The sequence below is a fragment of the Diceros bicornis genome, chromosome 7 (genome assembly GCF_020826845.1).
Source record: "Diceros bicornis minor isolate mBicDic1 chromosome 7, mDicBic1.mat.cur, whole genome shotgun sequence".
Classification (NCBI taxonomy): Eukaryota; Metazoa; Chordata; class Mammalia; order Perissodactyla; family Rhinocerotidae; genus Diceros; species Diceros bicornis.
Window position 1 is genome coordinate 69136343 of NC_080746.1, and position 22311 is coordinate 69158653.

Sequence of the window (22311 nt, forward strand, 5' to 3'; positions counted from 1 at the left end):
GAGCCTTGTCCAGCTCCAGCCGTAGGGGCGCCAAGTCCCACCCTGTGGAGTCCCGGCTGCCTTGGCCTGTGGCCTTCTGGGGAAGAAAGGACTGCAGATTCCTTTGTCCTGTTAACCTCTTCAGCTCAAACTCTGGTCTCTCTCCCCTACATCTCTGGATACCCCCAATCACCCCTTGCATAGGGTGGCAGTTCCATGAGAGACCACTGGGCCTGGGTTGATGGCCAATGAATGTTGGGGACATCATGGACATTGGAAGAAGTTCACCACGGGGGAGCAGCCCCTCGTAGCCATTATTACATTGTGGATGGATTGGAGGCCCTTTGTTAACAGGCACCTGGGCATTACGAAGGGAAAAGCTAGTCTATCCTTGCCCAGCCAAGTCCCAGGCAGGACAAGGCACTCTATCAAGGGCTTCCTGTTTATGAGCCACCAGCTCCGGCTGGAGGGGGAAACACAGCCCAGGATTCAGGGCCTGTGTATCCCTCCATGTACTCACCTTCCCCTTGAAATGTGGCTTTGTGTGGCAACTCTATCCCAGACTGACCTGGCCCCGGTAAGTGGTGTAAAAAGCCGCTGAAACTGGTGTTTATCAAGATGCCACACTGTGGGCCTGATCGCTCCGGGGTGGGGGCGTGGGGGAGGGCAGTTTAGGGCCCTGCAAGGTCCCAGTCCGGGCCAGAGCTGCCCTGCCCCAGGGCCAGCCCCCACCCAGAGGTGTTCAGCCCAGGGGGACGTGGAGTGCACAGCCCCCATACTGGCGCCCAGGAACCCACCTCACGGAGCTTGGTCAGTTTCTGCATCCGCACGGGCTGCACTTGTATCTGAAAGTCTTTGAGTCCAGGCGCCTTAGCCAGCTTGCTGCTAGCTCTGCCTGCAAAACGCTTCTCTTCCTCTGCCAGTGGTAGCTTGGCAAGCACTTTCTGCAGCCGGGGGCCAGGTTCTTCGGGGCCGCTGTCCCAGGAGACCCCCCGCAGCAGGGGGGGCCGGGACACAGGGGACCGCAGCTCGGATTTGGAGCCAACTTTGGACCCTGTCGGCTCTGCAGCTGTGCCTTTTCCCTGGGGGGCTGTGGGAGCCACCCCTCCAGAGCCCTGGGCTGGACTTCTGGGCAGAGGGTTGCCCTCCCTGGCTGTCTTCAGGAGCGGCTTCTCCAGCTCACTCTCAGCGGGGCCAGGCTGGGGGCTGTTCAAGGCCATCTTCCCACCACTGCCTGTGCCAGAAGCTGGGCCCTTGTGTGTGGCCTCAGGGTGCTGGAGGGGATCGAAGTTTTCCTTTTGTTCTATTGCAATCTCTTTGGACTTCTCAACTGTGGGAGAGCGAGGAGTCAGCCTGCCCTGAGACACTTTCCTCTGGTCATTCTGCTTCCGATCAGCTAGCCCTTTGGGGACACTCTGAAAGACACAAAGTAGAGCTGGGACCCCGGAGGCAGGTTGGAGAGGACATAGGTGGGGCCACTTCTGCTGTGGGACAGAGGCCACAGACCCTGCCTAGGGGCGTGTGTGTGTGTGCGTGTGTGTGCGTGTGTGTGTGTGTTTAGGGGTGTGGGCTAGGTGGAAGGAGAGGGCTTCTCAGTCAGGTCTGAGCCATTAAAGGGGACCCACAGAAAAGCCTGGGGTTTGTAAAACAGACAGGACAAGGGAACCTGCGATCCAAAACCTGCCGAGAACTTGCCAAGGGCTAGGAGCTGAAAGGACAGTGGAATAGAGGGCAGCTTGGGGCCAGTCACAGTTTTGGCCTTGACTCAGTTGCCCCAGATTTTAGTCCTGGCTCTGCCTGGAAAGGCCCTTGACCATTAGGGACTCAGATTTCCCATCAGGTTTGTGAAACCTCTGAAATTATATGCAAATGTATATGTGTGTTTGGGTGCGTTGTGTGTATTTTTCTGGAAAGAGAATCCACCGCTTTCAAGAACTTCTCACAGAGTTCCATGATCCGAAAGAGGTTAAGGATCACTGGACAAGGTGATTCTTGCAAAGCTGCTATCTTACTGCGCAGAAGTTGTAAGATTCTGCACACTTCCTTCACGTCCCGAGGGAAACCTGCTTTGTGAAGAGCATGTGGGTCCTCATTTGGGTTTTGTGTGGCTGTCTTGTGTGTGTGCTGAAACTCTTCCGGAGAACTCTACCCCAGACCCAGTTCTAGATGAGATTGTGTTCTATGCTGCTCTTAACACCACCTTGAGCACTGTGCTCTGAGCAGATGTGGGGCCCCCCTATCACTCATCAGCAAATACGAGGTTATCCTGGCTGTCCCCAGGAAGAATCTCGACCAGGGGCTGGAGCTTCCCTGCAATTTTCACTCGAGTTGACGAGAGCAGCAGTCTTGCCTGGCTGTTGCTAGGCCCTGTGGCCTCCCTGATCTCTGGCCAGCAGCCTGAGTGGGGGTGCAGGGTTATGAGCAGGACTACCACAGAGGTCACCCCCACTGAATCCTGCCTCCTCACGCCCTCCACCTCAGACTTCCAGTCACAATAGGGCAGGGGAACCTGCTAGCTTCCCCAGCCTCAACCCTCCGCTCATGCACACCCACTTGCAGGCTGCCCAGGGCCAGCGTAGGCTTCTGGGACACTGTGTCTCCCACACCCCAAGCATCCAAATTGGCCAGAGCTCAAACTCACAGGCTCGCCAAAGAGAGGTGAAGAGACTTCGGCCTCATTCCCCTTCTGCTGGAGGAAGCAAACACGAGTCAGTCAGCAATATGAGGAGATGATATCTCCTCTTGGAATACCCTTGAGGAGGTCCCCAACAGTGATGCAGATGCCTCCCCGCCCCGGCACCTCACCTCCAGTGGGTCATGGAGGGTCTCTCGGGTGTGTGTTAAGGGGTAAGAGGGCAGACCAGTTGACATAGAAACCCCAAATGGGGCCCCTGTTACCTGTGGTGGTGCTCCGGGCAGAGGTGACTGTGGGCCACTGCACGCATCCAAGCCTGGAATAATCCAAACACTGGTGAGAGATGTCCGGCACTCCAGACTCTCAGCTGTCCCTTTATCAAAACAGATCTACCTCCCCAGAATATCCTTTCTTAGCTCTCAGGCCTGGGAGCTAGTAACACCACCATTTGTCGAGTACCCCCCACATGCCAGGTTCTGTGGTGAGCCCGCATTTCATCATCACAGAAACCACATGAGGGAACTGAGGCAGAGGGAAATCAAGGTCACACAGCCAGGAAGTGTCAGCGCTGGGATTTGAACCTAGGCTGCCCGACCTGAGCATGAGCTTGCCAACAGCTCTGACAAGGGCAGGCTGCTCTCCCTGGCGTCCTGCCCCTTCCCCTACTGATGAGGGTGTGGCCCTGAACACAGCCTAATGAAAGGGAAGAAACCAAAAAGCAAAGAGTGCCTCAAATAGAGGCCTTTCCAAAGAAGCTCTGAGGTGACCTCTCTGAGAGGTCCAGTTGTAGTCCCCTTCCCACAACCTTGCCCCATCTTCACCCAGCCTGCCTCATCCTGGGCTGGGCCTGTCTCCCCACACTAGCTCAGAACCCTAAGAGAAAGTACATCCCCCACCTCTGAGGCAGCCCAGCCAGGCCAAGCTGGGGGCCTCCTGGGTAGAGGGCCAAACAGGGGTGCTGACTGGAAAGCCTGCGAGATGGGAGGCGTCCTGGTCAGGCCAGGGGAGGGGCTGAGCCGCCACCCAGAGGGAGAAGCCAGGGCAGGAAATGCCAGGGGCGCTGGGCCTCACCGGGAGGTGTGGGGACGGTGAGTGAGTTGCTCCGAGAGGATGCAGGAGAAGCTCCGGGACTGAGGTTTGGGGAAACAGCTGTGGAGACAGACACATATTGGCCAGCATTTATGAAGGTTTAGGACTTCAGCCTAATGAAGACATCTTTTCAGGTATTTCTGACCCCTAGGAACCTGGTCTGCCTAGTCGGCGTCAGGGGCTGATTCTGGACTGCCATATAAGATTCCTACCACACCCCAACACCTCCCTGCCGTCAGCCCAACAGAGGGGACACTTGGGTCATTAGGCGGGTGAGAATTGGGGTCACACTCCTCAGCCTGCTTGGCCTGACCTCCAAGTACCTTCTAGAAACAGACAACCTGGCATTGCTAGGCAGGTGCAGCTCCAAAGGCGGTACCTCCTAGACTTCCCAGGATGGCCCTGATTTCAAATGCTCCCCTTTGCCTCCTGAGGACCTTCAGACTTGTCCAAAACCTGCCCCAACTTTTTGCTCAGGAAGAAGAGTGACTTTAGCCAAAGGGGTAGCAGGAGGATTTCAGGGCCCAGGAAAACCTTCCTTCTGATCCAGAAATTCCATAAAGATGCCAAAGACCACCTTCGCTTCCCCACAGCGCCAGGATCCTTCCCAGAGCCCATAGCTGGAGATCAGGGAGAGGGAGCCCAGAGCTGGCCTCTGTGGACCTTTACTCAGGAGGTGCCCATAGGGTGTCCTGGGAAGGTGGAGATGTCACACAGACTCCGTCCATGCAGGGTGACCCAGGAGTCATGCCAATGGGCATCACCCAGAGGATTCAGGGATGGAGGAGGCCAAGTTACATTCATGGGTATCATATGGGCTGAGATTTCTTGGCGAAAAAGGAAGCCACATACAGGGACAAAAAAACAAATAGAGGAGCTTTCTGTGCTAGAGTTGGGTCAGTATTTTAGAGCTCCTGAAACGGGGCAAGGTGCCCTCTCCTCACAGATCCTCTCTGCAAGGCTCCATCCTCCTGGGGCCTAGAGGCCTGGGGTCAGGTGAATCAGAGGCCAGCCCTCGGAAGCAGGGCTCCCAGTGCAGCTGGGGCCTGGCCTTCCCACCCCCACTCTGCCTCCGAGGGGCTCAGGGGGCCACCTGCACATCCTACCTGACGGGGAGTCTCCGGGGCTGCTCCTGGACTTCCTCCCGCGGCGGGTCAGGAAACGCTCACTCACCGACTTGGCTTCTTCCAGCAGTGCCAGGTTTTTCTTCTTGTCCTCCTCTGAGATGCTGATGTCAGGCAGCTGGTCATTCACCAGGTCAATGATGTGCCCCGCAGGGTCTGCAGAAGGAGGTGAGCTTGGGTTGAGAGCCACGGAATCCTCGGCCCAGCCGAGAGGGCCCCCTCCTCACACCTCGGCCCCAGGAGGCTGCCCAGGGCTGACTCAGCCGCCAAGCCTCAGCCCAGTGCCGGGCCAGGGAGAGGGCTATGTGGGGACAGACAGGGCTTCCTTAACAGGCCTGGCCCCTCGGAGGCTTGTAGCCTGTGGCTGCAGCAGGTCCTCTGTCACAAATGCTCATGAAGCTACATTGGGTTCCCAGGAGTGTCCTAAACTCCACCACTAGGGAAGGCCATCAGGAGCCCCACTGTGTGCTATCTGCTCCCCTAGTGTATTCTTCCTTCAGGTCTCCATTTCTTCAACGAGCTAGTGAGCTTAACATGTGTGGATGAGGGAGCACTCCAAAGATCATAGGCCCAAGACACAATCCCATGACCACCTTCTCTTTCTTCTTCCCTCCACTCCCATTGTTTACCCCCATCCTTTTCCAAAACTGTCCCTTCTCCGGCAGCATTCTCTGGGTGAATGACACCACCTCCCACTCAGCTGCTCAGAAACACGGGAGTCCTCCACACTCCTGTCTTCCGAAGTCCTCCCACATCCAACCAACTGATCATTAACTCCTGGCATTGACCTCATAAATATTTCTGGAACTTGCCCCTTGTCTGCATTCTTGCTCATTAGCTCTCACCTGCACAATTACATCAGCCACCTCATAGGTCCCTCACCTCCAGGCTATCCCCTCCATCCCATCCTCCACTGCCTATCAGAGTGACCCTCCTATGAGCCGTATCTGACCATGCTGTTCTCCTGCCTCACCTCATTGGGATTCTTCATGGTCTCCCGTATGACAAAAGCCAATTTTGCTGACCCCATATGCTCCTCTGGAGGCCCCTCCCCTCCAGCCCCCTGGTGGTGAATGGCTCCCATTATGCCTCTCCAGCCTCCATTCCCCCTTCTTCTGGTCGTAGCTCCTCAGTTTGCATCAGGTGAAACCCCTCTGAGTCTCAATTACATTAGTTAGGAAAGAGCTAACATCCACCCACCACCTCACCCCAAGTGCCAGGAGTAGGACTGTGTTCAATGACCAGTCGATGAGTTCAATCCCCCTGGCCATAGTGATTGGCTCAGGGATGGCCACGGGAGGCCAATGAGAGGCAATCCTGGGAATTGTGTTGAGGATATGGGGAAGAGGAACTCTCTTTCCACTGATGGGATGCAAGCCTAGAGTTGCTGGTAGCCATTTGCCAAGAAGAAAGCAAACACACAGAAAGGAGACTCGAGAGATGGGATGGGACAGTTACTAATGACCCAACTTGAGCACCTGGTTTCAGCACTACCTGAAACCACAAGCCCTGGCTTTTATTTATTTTTATTTCTTGGTGTAAGAAATGTTGCTTCTTCCTCCTGGAATGCCTTCCCTCCCTCTTGCCTATCTGTCCAACTCTCTAAGGCACAACTCAAATACTCTCCTCTGGTATACCTACCCAAGCTCCTCCCTCCCCAGAGAGAATTGGACCCCTTCCTGCCTCAGTTTTCCAAACACTTCTGTGAAAGTCCTTACAGTGCAGTGTCCTGATTCTGTCTGTTCACTTCTCAGTCTCCTTATAGACTCTGAGCAATATGAAGGCAGAGACGGAGTCTGTATCATATCTATGTTCTGATGGTCCAGAACAGGTGTTGAGAGACCATCTAGGGAACAAGTGGGTGGTTGGGGCAGCCAGCCTTGCATTCACAAATGTGCCTGCCTGGATGTGGGCCTTTCTAGCAGGAGGCAGAGGGCTCTGCCCCCTAAGCCCCGGAATTGAGCCTTACCCAGCTGAGATGAGATGTCATACATCTTTTGAGCTCAAACACAGAGGGTCTGATCTACTTTGCCCTGCTGGGCTCGTAGGGATAGGCCTGTCTGAGGAGCAGGAGAGGGGAAGGGGCCCAGCCCGGCCAAGCTGCCAGACCTCAGTCTTCCTCCTCAAACACACCTTCAGCTGGACCCCTATGTCTGGTTGCAGAAATAAGATAAACTGGCCTAGCACTTACCCACAGAAGTCAGCGAAGTGGTGGAAACCTTCAAGTGTCGGTGAGAAAGCCTCCTGTGGGGACTATGAGCTCTGAAAGACAGAACAGAGACATCTTGTCAAGAAAATTTGTCCACAGCTTGGAAATAGGCAAACAGATGCCTGTATATTCTTTCAAAGTCATATGACGGCATCATCAAGCTTGTCTAAACCTGGGGACTTGTTAGAAATGCAAATTCTCAGGCTCCACCCAGAGCTACTGGATCAGAAACTCTGGGGGTGGGGCCCAGCCATCTGTGATTGAACGGACCCCCTAAGTGATTTTGATGCATGCTAAAGTTTTCAAACCACTGCCCTAAGAAGATGTAACTATTTACTATTTATTAGGGCCCAGACTCAATGAATATCTAACTTGTGGAAAACTCATAAAATATAAATAATTGTTTTCTGGTAGAAATGCAGATGATTTCTGTTTGGGAGAAAAGAAGAAAATACGATTTCATTGCCCTGTAGAGTATTAACCTGTTTTATATCTAACTTGGCAATTTTACTCCAGCATTTTTTTCCTCCCCACTGATTATGTACGCATATCCATGTCTTGTATTTTCCTTTGAACTGGCTTTGTTATCCTGATGGGTCCCCCATTAATGAATTAAATAAATCTTTGACACATGCTCACGATATATTTGTATGAGAATTATCTTTGTAACTTTGTGAGTATTGTAGACAATCTCATGCCAGCTAGACCAACGCATGGGCCAGTGCTGTGTAAAACCGAGGCAGGAATGTCCTGTTGCATGACAGCCAATGTCCCTCCCAAGAGATTGTCTTCCTCACAGGACCCGCTTTGGCCAGGGGTAGGATTCTACAGTCCAAGACTCACATCTTTCAGGTCTGTTTGCAGTTATTACAGGAAACTCCTCTGCTATGACTCGTGCTTTTCTTAAAGACTTAGCAAAGTGCAAAGAGCCGAATCCAGGAGAGGAAAAATAATTTGGGGGAGAAAGATAAAGGAAAAATCCCAAGCTCTCTCTCCCATTTTGAAAAACTACCTGATTGTATTTTCGTCAATAAAATGATCCAAGAAAGAAGAAAGAGTTTATAAAAAATAAAGCTGCTTAATCCCCATGTTCTAAGAAATATTGTTCTTCACAGAGCAAAGATCAGGCACATGGGATGCACCTGTTGGCCAGGTTTTTGTCAGTTTCTTCTTCCGGTGAGCTGGCATCCCCAGTCAGGACGATGGTGGGTGGACTGCAAGATACTCCTGCCGTGGGAGGGCCCTGGTGGTTTAGAACAAAAGCACAGATGGAGTTAGGCTTGGGATGGTGGAAGCTTCCAGGAAAACTGGAGCTGGAGCAATTATTCCAGCATCATGATACTCAGAGCCATCTTGATAAGGGGATCAATGCAGTTCATTTGGATTATTTTGGAAGAAAAAAAAAAAAAGATAGGCAGTTTCTCCTTCATTCCCCAGCAGGCAAATTCCCGAGCGTAACACGGTCCACTTTTCATGCACTAAGATTAGGGAGCCTCTAAGCCACCCCTGGTTAGTTCTCACTGACAATCTAGGAAATAAATGCCACCGAGTCCTCAGGCTGTGGCCAGCCCGTCTGGGGAAGAATGGAGGCCAGGAGGAAAGGCGGTGGCACCCACACATTCCTGATACTCAGTGACAGTCCTACATTTGGGTAAGTGTGACATTTTAGTGAAGGTGATTTGTTCAGTGGGTGATGGAATGCAGTTTAATTTTTGCAACTTTGTAAAAATGTTCATGTAAATAAATAACACATTTCTGAAATTAGAACAAAAGTTATTAGCCAGTCCTTAGCTTTTTGAGGTGTTATTTCACAACTACTAAACAAAACAAAACAAGTCTACTCATAATCAAAGTGAAGGAGTTATTATATCCTGTGTTGGTAAAGTTGTAGTGAATTGTTACACTTCTATGCTGCTGATGGCTGTGTGAGTTGTAAAACCATATCTGGAATAAAATAAATACTTGTTGGGTGAGTCAACGAATAAATGAAATAAAAGTGATATAGGAGATATAATAAGATCCATAAAGATGCACCTCAACCTGTGTGTCCCCACACCTAAATGGACTGGAGGTAAAAATGGGACCAGTTAACAGTCGTACACCATATCTCTGGTTCTTTGGCTATTACAGTATTTCCGTGGCAGAATTCTGTTCAGTTATGCCTGGGAGAGTCTCAGGGGTTCTCTCATATGTCCCTTCATCATTTTCCTTCTCCTCTGCCCCTCCCTGTTTACTGGAATGTGCCGCCAGGGCCCTCTGTGCACACCCTACTGTCGTGTGCCAAAGATCTGTCTCCTCGTGCTCCAGAGCATGTCACACCACCTCCCACTCTTGGTGTGGTCTCCTGCAGCTGCAGAGCAGTGGGTGCCCATCTTCCCATTGCCACTTTTTCTGGGGGCCGTGTCCTTCTGGAGCCACTGGGCATTAAGTATTATTACTTCTAGTGGCCCCACTGAAGCCATGGCCTGAAGTCTGCCCTCGCAGAGCCAGGGCTGAGCCATATTCTTTTTTTTTTTTTTTTTGGTGAGGAAGAGTGGCCCTGTGCTAACATCTGTGCCAGTATTCCTCTACTTTGTATGTGGCTCATCACCACAGCATGGCTTGACGAGTGCTGTGGGTCCATGCCCGGGATCTGAACCCGCAAACCCAGGCCACTGAAGCAGAGTGTGCCAGACTTAATCACCACATCACTTGGGCCCTCAGTATGCAGGTGTTGGCTCCTTGCAAGGTGAGGAGGAGGCCTTCTCTCTTTTTCACGTTATTCTTTGTTGTTAAATGGGTCCCGTTCAGTGCTGTCTGGACTTCTTAAATCCCACAATTTTTAGTGAAACTAGCTCTTCTCATTTTTAATTGTATCTCTTCCCTCCCTTGACCTCAAACTTAAGGCAGGGTGAGCTGACGAAGAGTCTCTGAGTGAGTCCAGCCAGGGAATGCCAGATCTCTGCGTTCCAGGACCTCATCAGCTGAAGGGAGCTGCAGTGGTTGGGGGAGGGAGAAGCACTCAGAATCTTCGAGCATGAGCACATGGAAGGGAAGTTTGGGCAGAGACTTCGGCTGGATGGGAGGACTAGGAAGAAGCGTTGCCATTTGGATGAGTAATACAGACCTGGGCTCAAATTTCTGCTCATCATCTATTAGCTGTGTTTCTTGGGCAAGTTATTTAACCTCTCTATGCCCCACAATCATAAAATCTAACTTACAAAGTTGATCTAAGGACTAAAAATAATGTTGATAAAGCACCTAGCACATGACTGATGTTTTCAATAAATGGTTATATTACTGTCAGATTATTTTTCTCTTTCATTTAACAAACACATTTTAGTTATCATGTACCAGGAGCAGCATGAGATACAAGGATCCTCAAGGGCTCACAGTCAAGCAAGGGATACAGAAGTAATTAATACTTATAATAAATATAAGATGATAAAAGATGGACCACATTCTCTGAAAGCTCAGAGGAAAGGAAAGAAAACTTTCTTATCAGGGGAGTTGGGGAAGATTTTCCAGAAGAGTTGACATTTGAGCTAGGTCTTAAGGGATGAATAGGAGCTTGAAAGACAAAGGTATTAGGGGAGAGGTTTTGGGCAAAGGGAATAGCATTAGCAAAAGGCATAGCTGGGCAATAGGGATTCATCAATGTAGCTGGAGCATAGACTGTGGGGTATGTGGGATAGAAGATTCAGGGATGGGGAAAAATATGAAACTAGAATAAAAGGTTGAGTTGGCTTCTGAAGGACCTTGGGTGCTACTCCAGGGAGTTTGGTCTTTATAGTTTTGGAGATGGAGAACACTGAGGGTTAGGCTTGGGAATAATTTGACTACCCAAAGAGAAAACAGAAATGTTGATAGCAGATTCATCCATGGATCCCCATGATTCACATTGTTTGAGATGATGGAAGTGGCCCAGTTATTAAAGCATCCATCCGCCCCGTAGGAATTTTGTGAAGCTTCTGGTAAATTGGAGCTATGTCACTATCCATTTGGACACCCACAGTTGGCCAATGTAGACTGATAGGGAGTCAGCATGATGCTTGCAGCTGGAACCAGGACTGGCCAATCTGCTCTCATACCCCAGAGCTTCATTCCCCCCAAGAACAGAGACATCCATCCTTCCGTCGAGGACTGCCTCTGGAAGAGACGCCCAGGGAGTTTCCCCAGAAGCAACAACTCTTTCTGTGGATAGAGTCCCCTTGACGGGCTGGTGGTGAGCTGGTCACTTGCTTTGTCCTCTTGTTGCACTGTCCCTCTGTTCTCACAAGTGTAAAATGGTCAAAGGCCTGCTCTGTCTCAGAAGAAGCTTGTGGGAATAAAATGAAATGACAAATGTGTGTAGACTTTTATAGGTGTCATATGGTCTACAAATCCCCATTAGTCACGGTTATCGCTAAAACGAATGGCGGCTCTACTCAGTTCTCCCACGTTTTGTCCACCAAGCTCCCCCAGTGGGAGGCCAGCAAGCAGCAAAGAGGCTGGGGCCTTCCAAGCAACCAGGAGGAAAGCAGGAGGAGCTTGGGTCGTGGTGTGGGACCTGAGGACACACGTGGAACAGTTTCCAGGGAAGCTGCTGAGGTCAAGAAGGGGAAGCAGTGTGTCAAAATGGCAGGTGATGGGATGGGGCTGGGGCAGGCAGGGCCAGGGGTAGGGGCCAAGTTAAATGGGGGTGCCAGGGAAGAGGGAGGAATGGGGGATTTTCTATTGTGCAGGTTCTCTGGTAGAGAGGGAAGGGCTGAAGTTTTTCCAGAGGCTTCTCTTCAAGTCACTGAAAGGATTTCTTGCTGCTGTGGTCTCTTGGATCTCAATTAAGGAATTAGTATTCTCTGAAGCCTATTTCCTGAGCTCAGAGGTGCCAATTAGAGACGTGAGGGCCCGTTAGCTGTGCGTAGTGTTTACAAGTTTTTATGTTAGTTACCAACATTTTACAACTGGAGGAATTCCCACAAAGGTCTGGATTTCCTGCTTTTCTTGCAAAACCAAGAGATCAAGCAACCTTGAGTTCACATTTCTGCAGAGTGCTCTTGGCTGGAGTCGCCTTATGCTGGCCTGCTGCAATCGTTTATGCTCCCTGCCTGGCCCTGAATGCATCTGAGTTACTGGCCCTGTGGCACGTAATTCTTAACCTGTCCTGATTTTTCTGGAGCACAGGAAGCTTGTACTTAAAACCTGTGCCGCCCATGTCATTTTTTGTGTGTGTGTTAAATCACTTTATTAAGGTCTGATTGACATACAAAAAGCTGTACATATTTAATGTATACAACTTGATGAGTTTAGAGATAAGCATATACCTGTGAAAACTTCACCACAGCCTATACCACAAACTTATCCATCACTTCCAAAAGTTTCCTTCCACCTTCTTATTTTATTATTATTATTATTATTACTGTGATAAAAACACTTATAATATCTACCCCCTTAGCAAATTTTTAGGTATACAATACAGTACTGCTAACTATAGGCACCATGCTGTACAATAGATCTCGAGGACTTGTTCACCTTTATAAATCCCATGTCATCTTCGTGGAGCTTCTTTCCTATATGGCCTCGTGGGTGACTGTTACCATGGCAATGCCAATCAAAATACCAACTCTGCTTACAGTGTGTGTGAAGTTCCTTCCCTGGGTGGATTTTATTTCGACCATGAAAGTTTGAGCTCAGAAAACTACCTTTTTCATGTTTGTCATATTTAGAGAATTTCTTTCTTGTATGAATCCTCCGGTAAACAAGAAGAAATAACACTTTGGCTAAAATACCATTTGCATGCTCATTATATCATATGGTTTCTGCTATCCTTTAGGGCAAGGCTTTTATAAATTCCCAGCATGCATTGGTACAGATGGGGAAGGTCTCTGTGAGGGGGCAGGAGGGGCCAAACATTAATTTCTGCGTGTTGTGTTCTGAAAAAAAAATTGTGGTGGTGAGGGGATTATGCCATATACCCATTTCCAAGAGTTGAATGCATTCAGGCTGCTAAGTAAGTATAATACAGCTCACTTATTTGTTGTATTTTATCGACACTACCTATTTCCCAGAGAAATTCGAAGTAACCAACAATAAAATATAAGATATAAAAACATGAGACTATAAAAATGGGGGAACAATTTGATAAATATAAATATCCCTAGCAGATAAAGAGAAATGCACGCTCCTTCTAAGCATCCATGGTTTGACTCTGAAGATAAACCGTTTGACCTGAAAGCTGATGAAGCCGTGACCCATGTGCTCCAGGCTCTGAGAAGGATTGCTTTCAAGAACTATCGAGCAGACAAGAAAACCAACGTAAAAAGAACTCCACTCTTCACTCTCACCTCCCAAACGACACAAAAGCGGAACAAATCTTAACTCCCATCCTCACCTCTCCTCTCCCCTTTGACTCTTCACTTGCTTACCCTCCCCACCCACATCCTCTCTCCCCCCCCTCCATCCTTAGCTGATTCCTCCAGCTCCATCCAGTTATTTACTGTGCAGAAAGTCTTAGCCTTCTTTGTACGATTGACTCATCAAAGTTTTCAACAGTCCTAGAATTTAAGAGAGGGGTCAGTCTGTAAACATTCACACATTATTATGCTTTATTCTGTCCACTCATCCAGCAAACATTTCCTGAATTCCTATCATGTGCTGTGGTCCATGCGAGGGCCTGGGAAGACAAAGGTGAACCAGGTAGACCTCTGAAATGCGTCCCAGTTACCACCATGGGATGGAGAGTGGAGTGGAAGTGCCAACGGCCTGGTGCCTTAGTGTTCACACCTGTGAGGTAAGTGGCCTGCAAAGCATTGGAGGTGCTGCTTTCTGGTGGAAGTTTCTTCTGCCTCCTGGCTAAAGGCCTTGCAGCAAAGCTTTCCTGAGGTGGCCGTCGTGCGTGGGGCTGCAGGCACCCTCACTCGGAGGAGGGTCAGGACAGAGGTGCCCACACAGAAAGGCAGAAACAAGCCATGGATGGCAAGTGCCGAGCATGTAACCACAAACACACACAATTCAAAGCTGCTTAAAAACCAGGAGGCACAAAGCAATCAGGGAGAAATCCTCTAATCCCCTGATGGAATGTCCTGGAATGCTCCTCACTCTCCTTGCAATGTATGCAAAATATACAGTAATAAAGTCAGTGTTCTTTCCCTAATCAGCTCACAGAATGGTTGAGCGAGCTCTGGGCAGTTTCTCCTAGTTTTCTGCAAAACTGTTTTGCGGGGAACTGTCACGTCTTGTGCCGGCTTTGTTGCATTCTAGCAGGCGCTGGCGAGACAGTAATCCAGGAGAGAGTGTGGGAAGGTTCCAGAGGCCCTCTGGGGTGAATTCTGCCAGGTTTTGAGGCAGTGGAAATAGAAATCCTTGCTCCCACTCTGAGCTGCCAAACAGAAGGCAAGGCCTCAGGAAAGCTCGCGGGGCAGCGCGGCCAAATAGAGAATCTGCCGGGCAAGCTACTGCCTTCGGCACTTCCAGGGCCTCGGGCTTGGGAGCCACACTAGTTCGCGGTCTAGCTTCCTGCTTACTAGCTGTGTGACTTTGGGCAAGTCACCTCCTCGCCTCTCTGTGCCTTGGTTACCTCATCTGTGGAAAAGAATTAAAGGGGTTGATATAGAAGTAGGATTGCCAGATAAAATACAGCATGCTCAGTTATATTTGAATTTCAAATAAACAACAAATAACTTTTTAGCATAAGTATGTCCCAAATATTGCATGGGCATAGCTGTATTTTCATTTGCTAAATCAGGCAGGTCCAGATGGAAAGCTCGTGGAAGGGCACCTGGTACCTAGTAAATGTTCCATAAGTGTCAGAGGTGGTATTCTGTTATTGTTACTTTGGGAGGGAATTAATTACTTGAGAATTTGGTTTTGAGGATTGTTGTTCTTAGTTTTGGGTCTGTTCAACCATTTGGAGTTAAATTGGGAGGGCCTAGCCCTTCTGGCCATGGAGCCACGGAGCATCTCCCCAGGGACATCTGGCCATCCAAGCCCAAGTAATCGATGACTCCCGGAGGAGCCCACCTGTGAGGCCACCTTCGCCTGGCTCCACTCCCTCTCTCACCATCTGCTTCTCAGACCAGGTCTACAGGCCCTTTGTGGGTTACAGACATGAGAAGCAAAGAAACAAATGTGGGTAGAGGGAAGTGACACTTCCTGAGACCTACTGTGTGCCAGGCCCTGTCCCTGACACTTCCCATGTGTTTCTCAATTAATCCTCCCAGCAATTCTGCAAATGCACCTCAGGCTACGTTTACAAATTGGGGATGACAAGACCTCCTGACCTTGCAGAATCATGAAGAGAAAATGAGAAGAGGAAGGAAGGCCCTGAGCTTGGATCAGGTGATTGAAACTTTTTTTCTCTCCCCTCTCTTCTCATTTCAATCCCCACTTTACCAAGAAAGAAATGGACTTGCCTAGGGCCGTGCAGCTGGGAGAGTGGAAGGGACCGAACACCAGGCCTGTTGGCCTTCCCATTACACGCGCTACCCATACAGTTGGTCCCAGTCTTTGGTCTCACCGCCTCTGGTTCCTGATGGCCCACAGGCCTCCGACTCCCCCTTATTCTTCCAAGCTGCACCCTTCCTCACAAGCTCCTTCTTCCAGCAAGCTCTCGAGCCAGCATGAGGCTGAACGCTGAGCTGGAAGAAAGATAGCAGGGGGCCGGCCCCGTGGCTTAGCGGTTGGGTGCTCGCGCTCCGCTGCTGGCGGCCCGGGGTTCGATCCCGGGCGCGCACCAACACACCAATTCTCCGGCCATGTTGAGGCCGCGTCCCACATACAGCAACTAGAGGGATGTGCAGCTATGACATACAACTATCTACTGGGGCTTTGGGGGAAAAATAAATAAATAAAATTATAAAAAAAAAAAAAAAAGATAGCAGGGGCACCCTTGTCACCCTTCCTGGGGCCCAACCTCTCCAGCGGTCCATTGCCCTTCCCTAGAGTCAGCTGAGCACTGGGGGGCTGGGCCATCTCCTGGCAAGCTCATCCTATAATAAACCAACAGGTCACATTTTGTTCTCCTTAAATAAACCTTATAGAAACATTTAAATGTTTATTTCACTCATAAATTCCCAGGAATGCACAACAGTTTCCTAACTGCTTGGGCGCAGGGATAAATATAGGCCAGTGTCAGAGACGGGAATATTATCTTCCTTTCCCCAACGTCACGTGACTAAGCCTGGGCTAGGAAGCTCTAAGCAACAGCCCCCGTCCCAGCCCCAGCCCCCGCCCAGGTGGGAGTGGGGGGTTTAGCTACTGCACTTGGGCCCTGGCAGACAGCCTGGGCGAGGGGGACCCTGCCAGAAGGCATTGTAGGGTAGTGAAGTCGGGGAGGCCTAGACCAGAATCCCACCTGGGTGACCTTGGGCAAGTTACTTAACTTCTCTGAGTTTCATGTTCTCAAACATTATGTGCAGCAAATAATCCCCACTTTCGAGGCTTGTTTTAAGGATTAGATAAGATAAAACAACAATAATAATAATGACGATGATGTTGATGGTGAGGGTGGTGGTGGAGGGTGAGCACTGTTGTGACTCTATTCCCAGGTGCCTCTCTCACAGCCTGGAGGGCAAACAGGGACTGCCTCTGTAGAGAGGGGCTTGGCCACAGAGAGGACTTAGCGTTCTTGTGACAGGGTAAAAGGACTCTCTAGGGACTTGCGAGAAAATGATTATTCCAGTGGCAAGTCCTAAGAGCATGGGAGAGAGCAGAAGTGCCTCTGCTGAGGTCTGCTGGATGTGGGGTTCTGCCCTGCCAAGCACTGAGGACCAGTTCCCCAGCTTCCTGAAGATGCCCAGTGCCCACCCTGTCGATCCCTCAGTGCACCCAGGGCCTGCCCTGCTTCTGGTGGACCCACCTTCCTGCCATTATCCACTTTATGCCTAGAGGTCAGGGATCAGTCATCACCAGATTATCCTGCCTTCTTCTTCACTGTCTTTACCCTCAGGCCAACAGACATCAGGTGTGTGGAAGCATACACTATGTCTATTAGCCTTACTCCGTGGAGAGTGTATCACCTGGCCAGACAGCAGTTCATCTATCATCGCCTCCTATTGTCTCCTCCTCCCTCTTTTCCTAACACCGTTCCTCCCTGCATTTCTTCTTCCCTTCAGTCCAGGCATTTAATCATCTGGCCAGCTAATCATCCACCCAACCTCTCACATAACCATCTGTCTATCCATCCATCCATCCATCCATCCATCCATCCAACCACGCACTCATCTTTCCATCTGTCCATCCATCCATCCACCCTTCCCTAAGCTCCCACCACATGCTAGAGCCTATGCTGAGAATTGGAGATACACACATGAAAGACAGCCTCTGATCCTAAGTAGCTCACAAGCAGTCTGGCAGGCGAATCAGGGAAGCAAAAAATAGCAAACTACTCCATTGCTCACAATAGGAACTAACGACAAATCATTGTAATATACATTCCTGACCATCTGTAACAACCAACATTTCTAAAACTCTTTCTGTTTCATCCTAAGCACGGCCACAGCTGCAATCTCACAGCTCTCACTCTGTGACCAGAACCACTGGAAGCCATCCTGGTGGAACTGTCCTCTTGGCCCGTTCCAAGCTTCTTTTCCATAGAGGATGGGGCATCGAGCACCTGCTCCCCCTGCCCGGGGCTTTTGGTGTCGGGACACTGGCTTTCCTGTTGGGTGGGGCAAGGGAAGGAGGCAAAGCTGGCAGGAACACCTCAGCAGAAACTTGCGTTGGAATCTCCACTCAACCATGACACAACTGTGTGACCTCTGACATTTACATGACCTCGCAGAGACTCAGTTTCTTCTTTTTTAAAATAAAGATAATAATAATATCTACCTTAGAGGGAAGAGACCACATAGCAGGTGCCCAATAGATGTCCCCAGTATCTTTTACACCAGATCCTAATGCTTTCCTGATAATTTATTTGAAGAGAATTCATTGAAGATCTTAATTGAGGCTGTTCTTGCAAAGGGTGTGATGAGAGAAGTGGGAATGAGCTCAGAGAGGATGAATTCAAAATCCTCAATTAGAGCATCCAAGGTACTGCCTAGTTTCTAGTGATCGGAGTGTACTTATCTGCCTCGCTTTTCTCATCTGTAAAATGGGATACTAATCATACTTGTCTCTTAGAGTTGTTGTGAGGTGGCTACGTGTAAAGTGCTCAGAGCAGTGCTCATCACATAGGAAGCATGGCATGAGGGCTCTCATTGGGTTAGTGGAGGGGGGTCCCCATACTGCAAAGTCCTTACAAGTTCCAACTGTTTTACATGCATTGTCTATTTTGTCTTCATCTCATTCCTAATAGAAAACTGAATCTTTAGATTCTAAACTTTATTCCCCCAGTGAGGGAGCACACATTTCCCAAGGTGTCTCCAGGGAGGTGTAGACAGAACTCCAGTCTGCTGGCCAGTGAAGACAAGGCCTGAACAGCCACGGGGAGGTAAAAACGGAGAAAAAAGCTGGCAAGTCACCTTAAGAAGTAAAGTGTATTGTTAAGCTCTAGATATTCCTGGGGACAGCACAGAACAAGGATCCTTCAATTCTAGATCAGAGAAGGTCATGAGAGAATACAAGAGCAAATCAGATCAGAAAGAACGGTCACTCGATTGTGAATCCACCAGGAAGGGAACTGCCCGAAAGTGGGGCCTAGGTGAGCTAGTGCTCAATACACATTTGTTGAATGAATTCGACAAACATTTATTGAGTAAATTCGATTCAATTCCTTGTCACGTGGAAGTGAAGTCATCTCTTTCCTGTGTGCTCAAACTCCACTGCAGTATAATGCAGTATTTTCTGGACTAGAAAGAAGAAAAAAAATAATTATAGCCCCGTTTTCTCGGCTCTTAGCCATGAGAGAATGGAATCCAGGTGCTGCTACTCCCTTGTTATTTGACTTTGGACAACTGGCTTAACCTCTCCAAGCCTTCATTTCCTAATCTGTAAAATGGGTACAGTCATTGCCATCATATAGGGCCTTATGAAGGTTATCTGAGATAATGAGTGTAAAGAGTTTAGCCTAGAACACAGTAAGAGCCCCATGTATTAGCTACTTTTCCTGCATTTGGACACGATACCAAATTGCTCTGAACTTCCGGTTTCCTGGGGATGAAGAGCTCTGTCGCCCGGCAGTGTTCGAGGACCGGCTGCAGTGATACACGTAAAAGGTTTTTGCAAACTGTTCTTTGCTGTATCAGGGACCGAGCACCTCCTATGAGCTGAGTCCTTTGCTTAGCACCATATATAGATTATTCTGGTAACTAAAGTCAAGCTGTCTGGGTTTGAATCTAGGCTTAACCGCTTAGCTGTGTTATCTTACATGTTACTTTTCTTTTCTGTGCTTAAAGTCTTCATCTGGAAATGGGAATAATAACAGTACCTACCTCACGGGGGTATTGTGAACATTAAATGAGATAATGTATACAACAAGCACAGTGCCTGGAACACGATAGAGTTGCCCTAAAGTTTCGCTGTTGTTAACGGGTTATAGATGAGGAAACTGAGGCAAAATGAATAACTCCCCCAGGGTCACACTCAGGGATGTGAAGCCCAGCTCTTTCCACTCTGCCGTACTCCTTATACCTTGTGTTCCTATGGAACGGAAGCGTTTCCTGCACCGTCTGGAACCCCCTGGCTGCCTGGGAACCCTGCCTGGTGCTCTTCTCTTCTATAGGGATGGCCGAGCAGGATCAGCTCTGGGCCCAGCCCACTGACTGATGATGGTGAGCCAGGGTGGGGCTCTGACCACGCTGACACAAACAGGGAGAGAATTCCAGCTTTGTCATGGCAGCAGCTGCCACGCTCTCCAGTTCTGGGCCAAAAGAGGAGGACACCCAGCAGCTTCATAGTCAGAGGTTCTAGGAGCTCCACGAGCAGATCCCTTCCTGTTAGGGCCACACACGGAGAGCTGCTTCTCCAGAGCACGCTCCAATTTCAGTTTCAGTTCATTAAAAATTGGGGTTGGGGGTGAGTGTGGGAGCAAGGATGCCACTAGTTAGTTGAGCGCTACAATGGTCTCATGTCAACAAGACGCTGCTGTACAACAGGGTGAAGCATCACTGTCTGTCTCGAGGGTCAGAAAGCGCAGTACAAAGTAGGCGCTTCATAGTAGGCTGGAGGGAGAGGAACGTGTGGCCTGGACCAGGAACAGCTTGGAGAGCTGTGTTTCTAGGAGATGATGTGCATCACCGTGCGCTGTTCTGTCATCTGGCTGGAGGAGAGTGAGGAAGGGGCCGCACAGGACCAGGCATGCGCAGCACAGTGTCTCGGCAGGATGTGTGACACAGAGCTTTGCCTCCGGCCCACAGGCACACCCACCTGGGAGGACGGCGGGCAGAGGGGTTTGGTGAGACCAGAACCACAAGCTGTGGCGCTTTGGAGATTGAACAGCAGTGAGTTCTGCAGGGGCCCAGGTTGGCCCTCTCAGATAAGGGCTATGGGAGCACAGGACAGTGTCCCCTTGGCCCAGGCACCTCACACAGAGGGCCCCAGAGGCAAAACCTACAGTGCCCAGTTCTGGATAGAGACTAAAAGTGTGGGCTCTGGGGCCAGGCTGCCTGGGTTCAAATCCTGGGCCTGCCACTTGGGAGCTGTGCGACCTTAGAGGAAGGTACTTAACTTCTCTGTGCCTCAATTTCCTCAGTTGTGAAATGGAGATGATGATGCCCCCCTCATAATGGATTTGAAGTTAAATGAGTTAATACAGTAGAATGGTACCTGGCATGTGGCTAGCTGTTATTATTAAGTGGCTGTGTGGACAATGGAGATGGGGGTGGGGAGGTCAGGGGTGGTGGTGGTAGATGCTGGAGCAGATAATGTGCAAGATGTGAGGTCTGCTTATGAGCTCACATGGACCTGCCTCTGGGTCTTCCTTGGAGGCAGGATCCTTCCTTGGAGAGGATGAGAGTTGTCCAGGTGGCAGCCAGGGCCAGTGAAAGCTGGGCTCTCACAGCTCGCATGAGCCTCTTTGCACCCTCAGCTTTGCAAGGCACCTCTGCAGAGGCCATGCTGTCCCAATAAGTCACTTTTCTAATATGGCTGCCAGTCACAGGCCAGGAAATCACAGATGCTCTGGTCACACTGCATCTGGGGCCTGGGGCCAGGTGTGCCCCACAGTGAAGGGGAGACAGGCAGTGATACGCCCACTGGAGGGTTTAGGGGAGGCTCTGAAAACTGTCATGGGAGCAAAGACTAGAGGAACTGGGGGAAAAGAGACCCTGGGAAGAGGCAGAAATAGCCTTCCTTGTCTGCAGGTTTTCACCCCTCTGCAGGGCTTTGTGGAGGGCAGGGCTGAGGGAGAGTCACGGGCCAGGCAGGGTCCAGCGTGACCAGCAAGCAGATCTGGCCACCACGGCACAGACTTCCTCATGACATAAGGAGCTCCCCGGTACAGAGCTATTCCTACAGATTCCAAGACCCACCCCGAGACTCTGTTCTGTAGGTCTGGGTTGGCTGAGGAATCCGGGCTTAAACAAGCTCCCAGATGACCGTTTGGGGGCTCACGCTATGCAGAACTTTCCTACCTGAAAGAGGGGGCTTAGATGTGATCCCTCGTAGCTCTGATGGTCTGTCATTGTGTGGTCCCCTAAGGCCCCAGGCTTGTGTCCTGACAGCTTCTATTCCTGCCAGAACCCCTTGCCTACCTCCCTTTGAACCCTCCCTGTTCAAGGGCCAACTCAGGAAACAGGCTCAGGACTCAGCCTCAGAGAGCGCATTGTTGGGAAGCTTCATTTCTTTGTGGGTTTTGATTACAGCTTCTGATTAGGGACCTAAAGGCCGTGTGTCCGTGTGTGAGAATCTGTGTGTGTGGAAGGGTGTGTGTGCGTATGTGTGCGTGCATGCAAAAAGAAAAACAGGATCTGGGCCTGGAGCTTTTGTGTTTTTGTGTGAGGAGGCCTCAGCGAGGGGTCATGTCAACAATGGGAAAGGAGGGCCGGGCCTAGGGAACCAGAAGGAGGGCTGGACCCCCGGGAGCTGTAAACTCAGAAGGATGCCCTGTTCTTTGCCTGCTTCACAGAGTGGGAATTCACACGGTACCGGGAGTTCCAGAGAGTCCTCCTGGCCAACCCCCTTCCCTGGCTGCCTGGTTTCCCCTGCTCACAGGCCTGAATCCTCCGCTGAGGCTGTGGCTGCCTGAGAAGCCCAATGTGGGTTGTCTGATTGGTACAATAGAGGGATTCTTCTTTGACGATGCCCGGTGGGCTTCTGAAGAATACAGGGAGGGCCGGTGCCTGTCCGTAAGGGAGAGAATGAAAGAATACTGAGTCTGATGTGGCCTTCAGTCTGGAGTCTAACCTGCCCCAGCTCCACGGTCCTTCAGGCCAAGGGAG

The 22311-nt window shown here is 50.2% G+C and overlaps 1 protein-coding gene across 4 annotated transcripts in view; it reads right to left on the minus strand.

The window, feature by feature from the left end:
* The window catches only part of IRAG1 (inositol 1,4,5-triphosphate receptor associated 1), a 115576-nt gene that overhangs the window by 49358 nt on the left and 43907 nt on the right, over window positions 1-22311 (minus strand). For 2 of the 4 annotated variants that reach the window (XM_058544682.1, XM_058544684.1), the window contains 7 exons: window positions 8179-8279; window positions 7019-7089; window positions 4810-4983; window positions 3686-3763; window positions 2878-2930; window positions 2621-2668; window positions 777-1394 (listed from right to left, as the gene is read on the minus strand). In XM_058544682.1, the coding sequence (XP_058400665.1) occupies window positions 777-1394; window positions 2621-2668; window positions 2878-2930; window positions 3686-3763; window positions 4810-4983; window positions 7019-7089; window positions 8179-8279 (1143 nt within the window). The remainder of the gene's footprint in view (window positions 1-776; window positions 1395-2620; window positions 2669-2877; window positions 2931-3685; window positions 3764-4809; window positions 4984-7018; window positions 7090-8178; window positions 8280-22311) is intronic. The other 2 variants (XM_058544683.1, XM_058544685.1) reach the window with 2 other exon arrangements.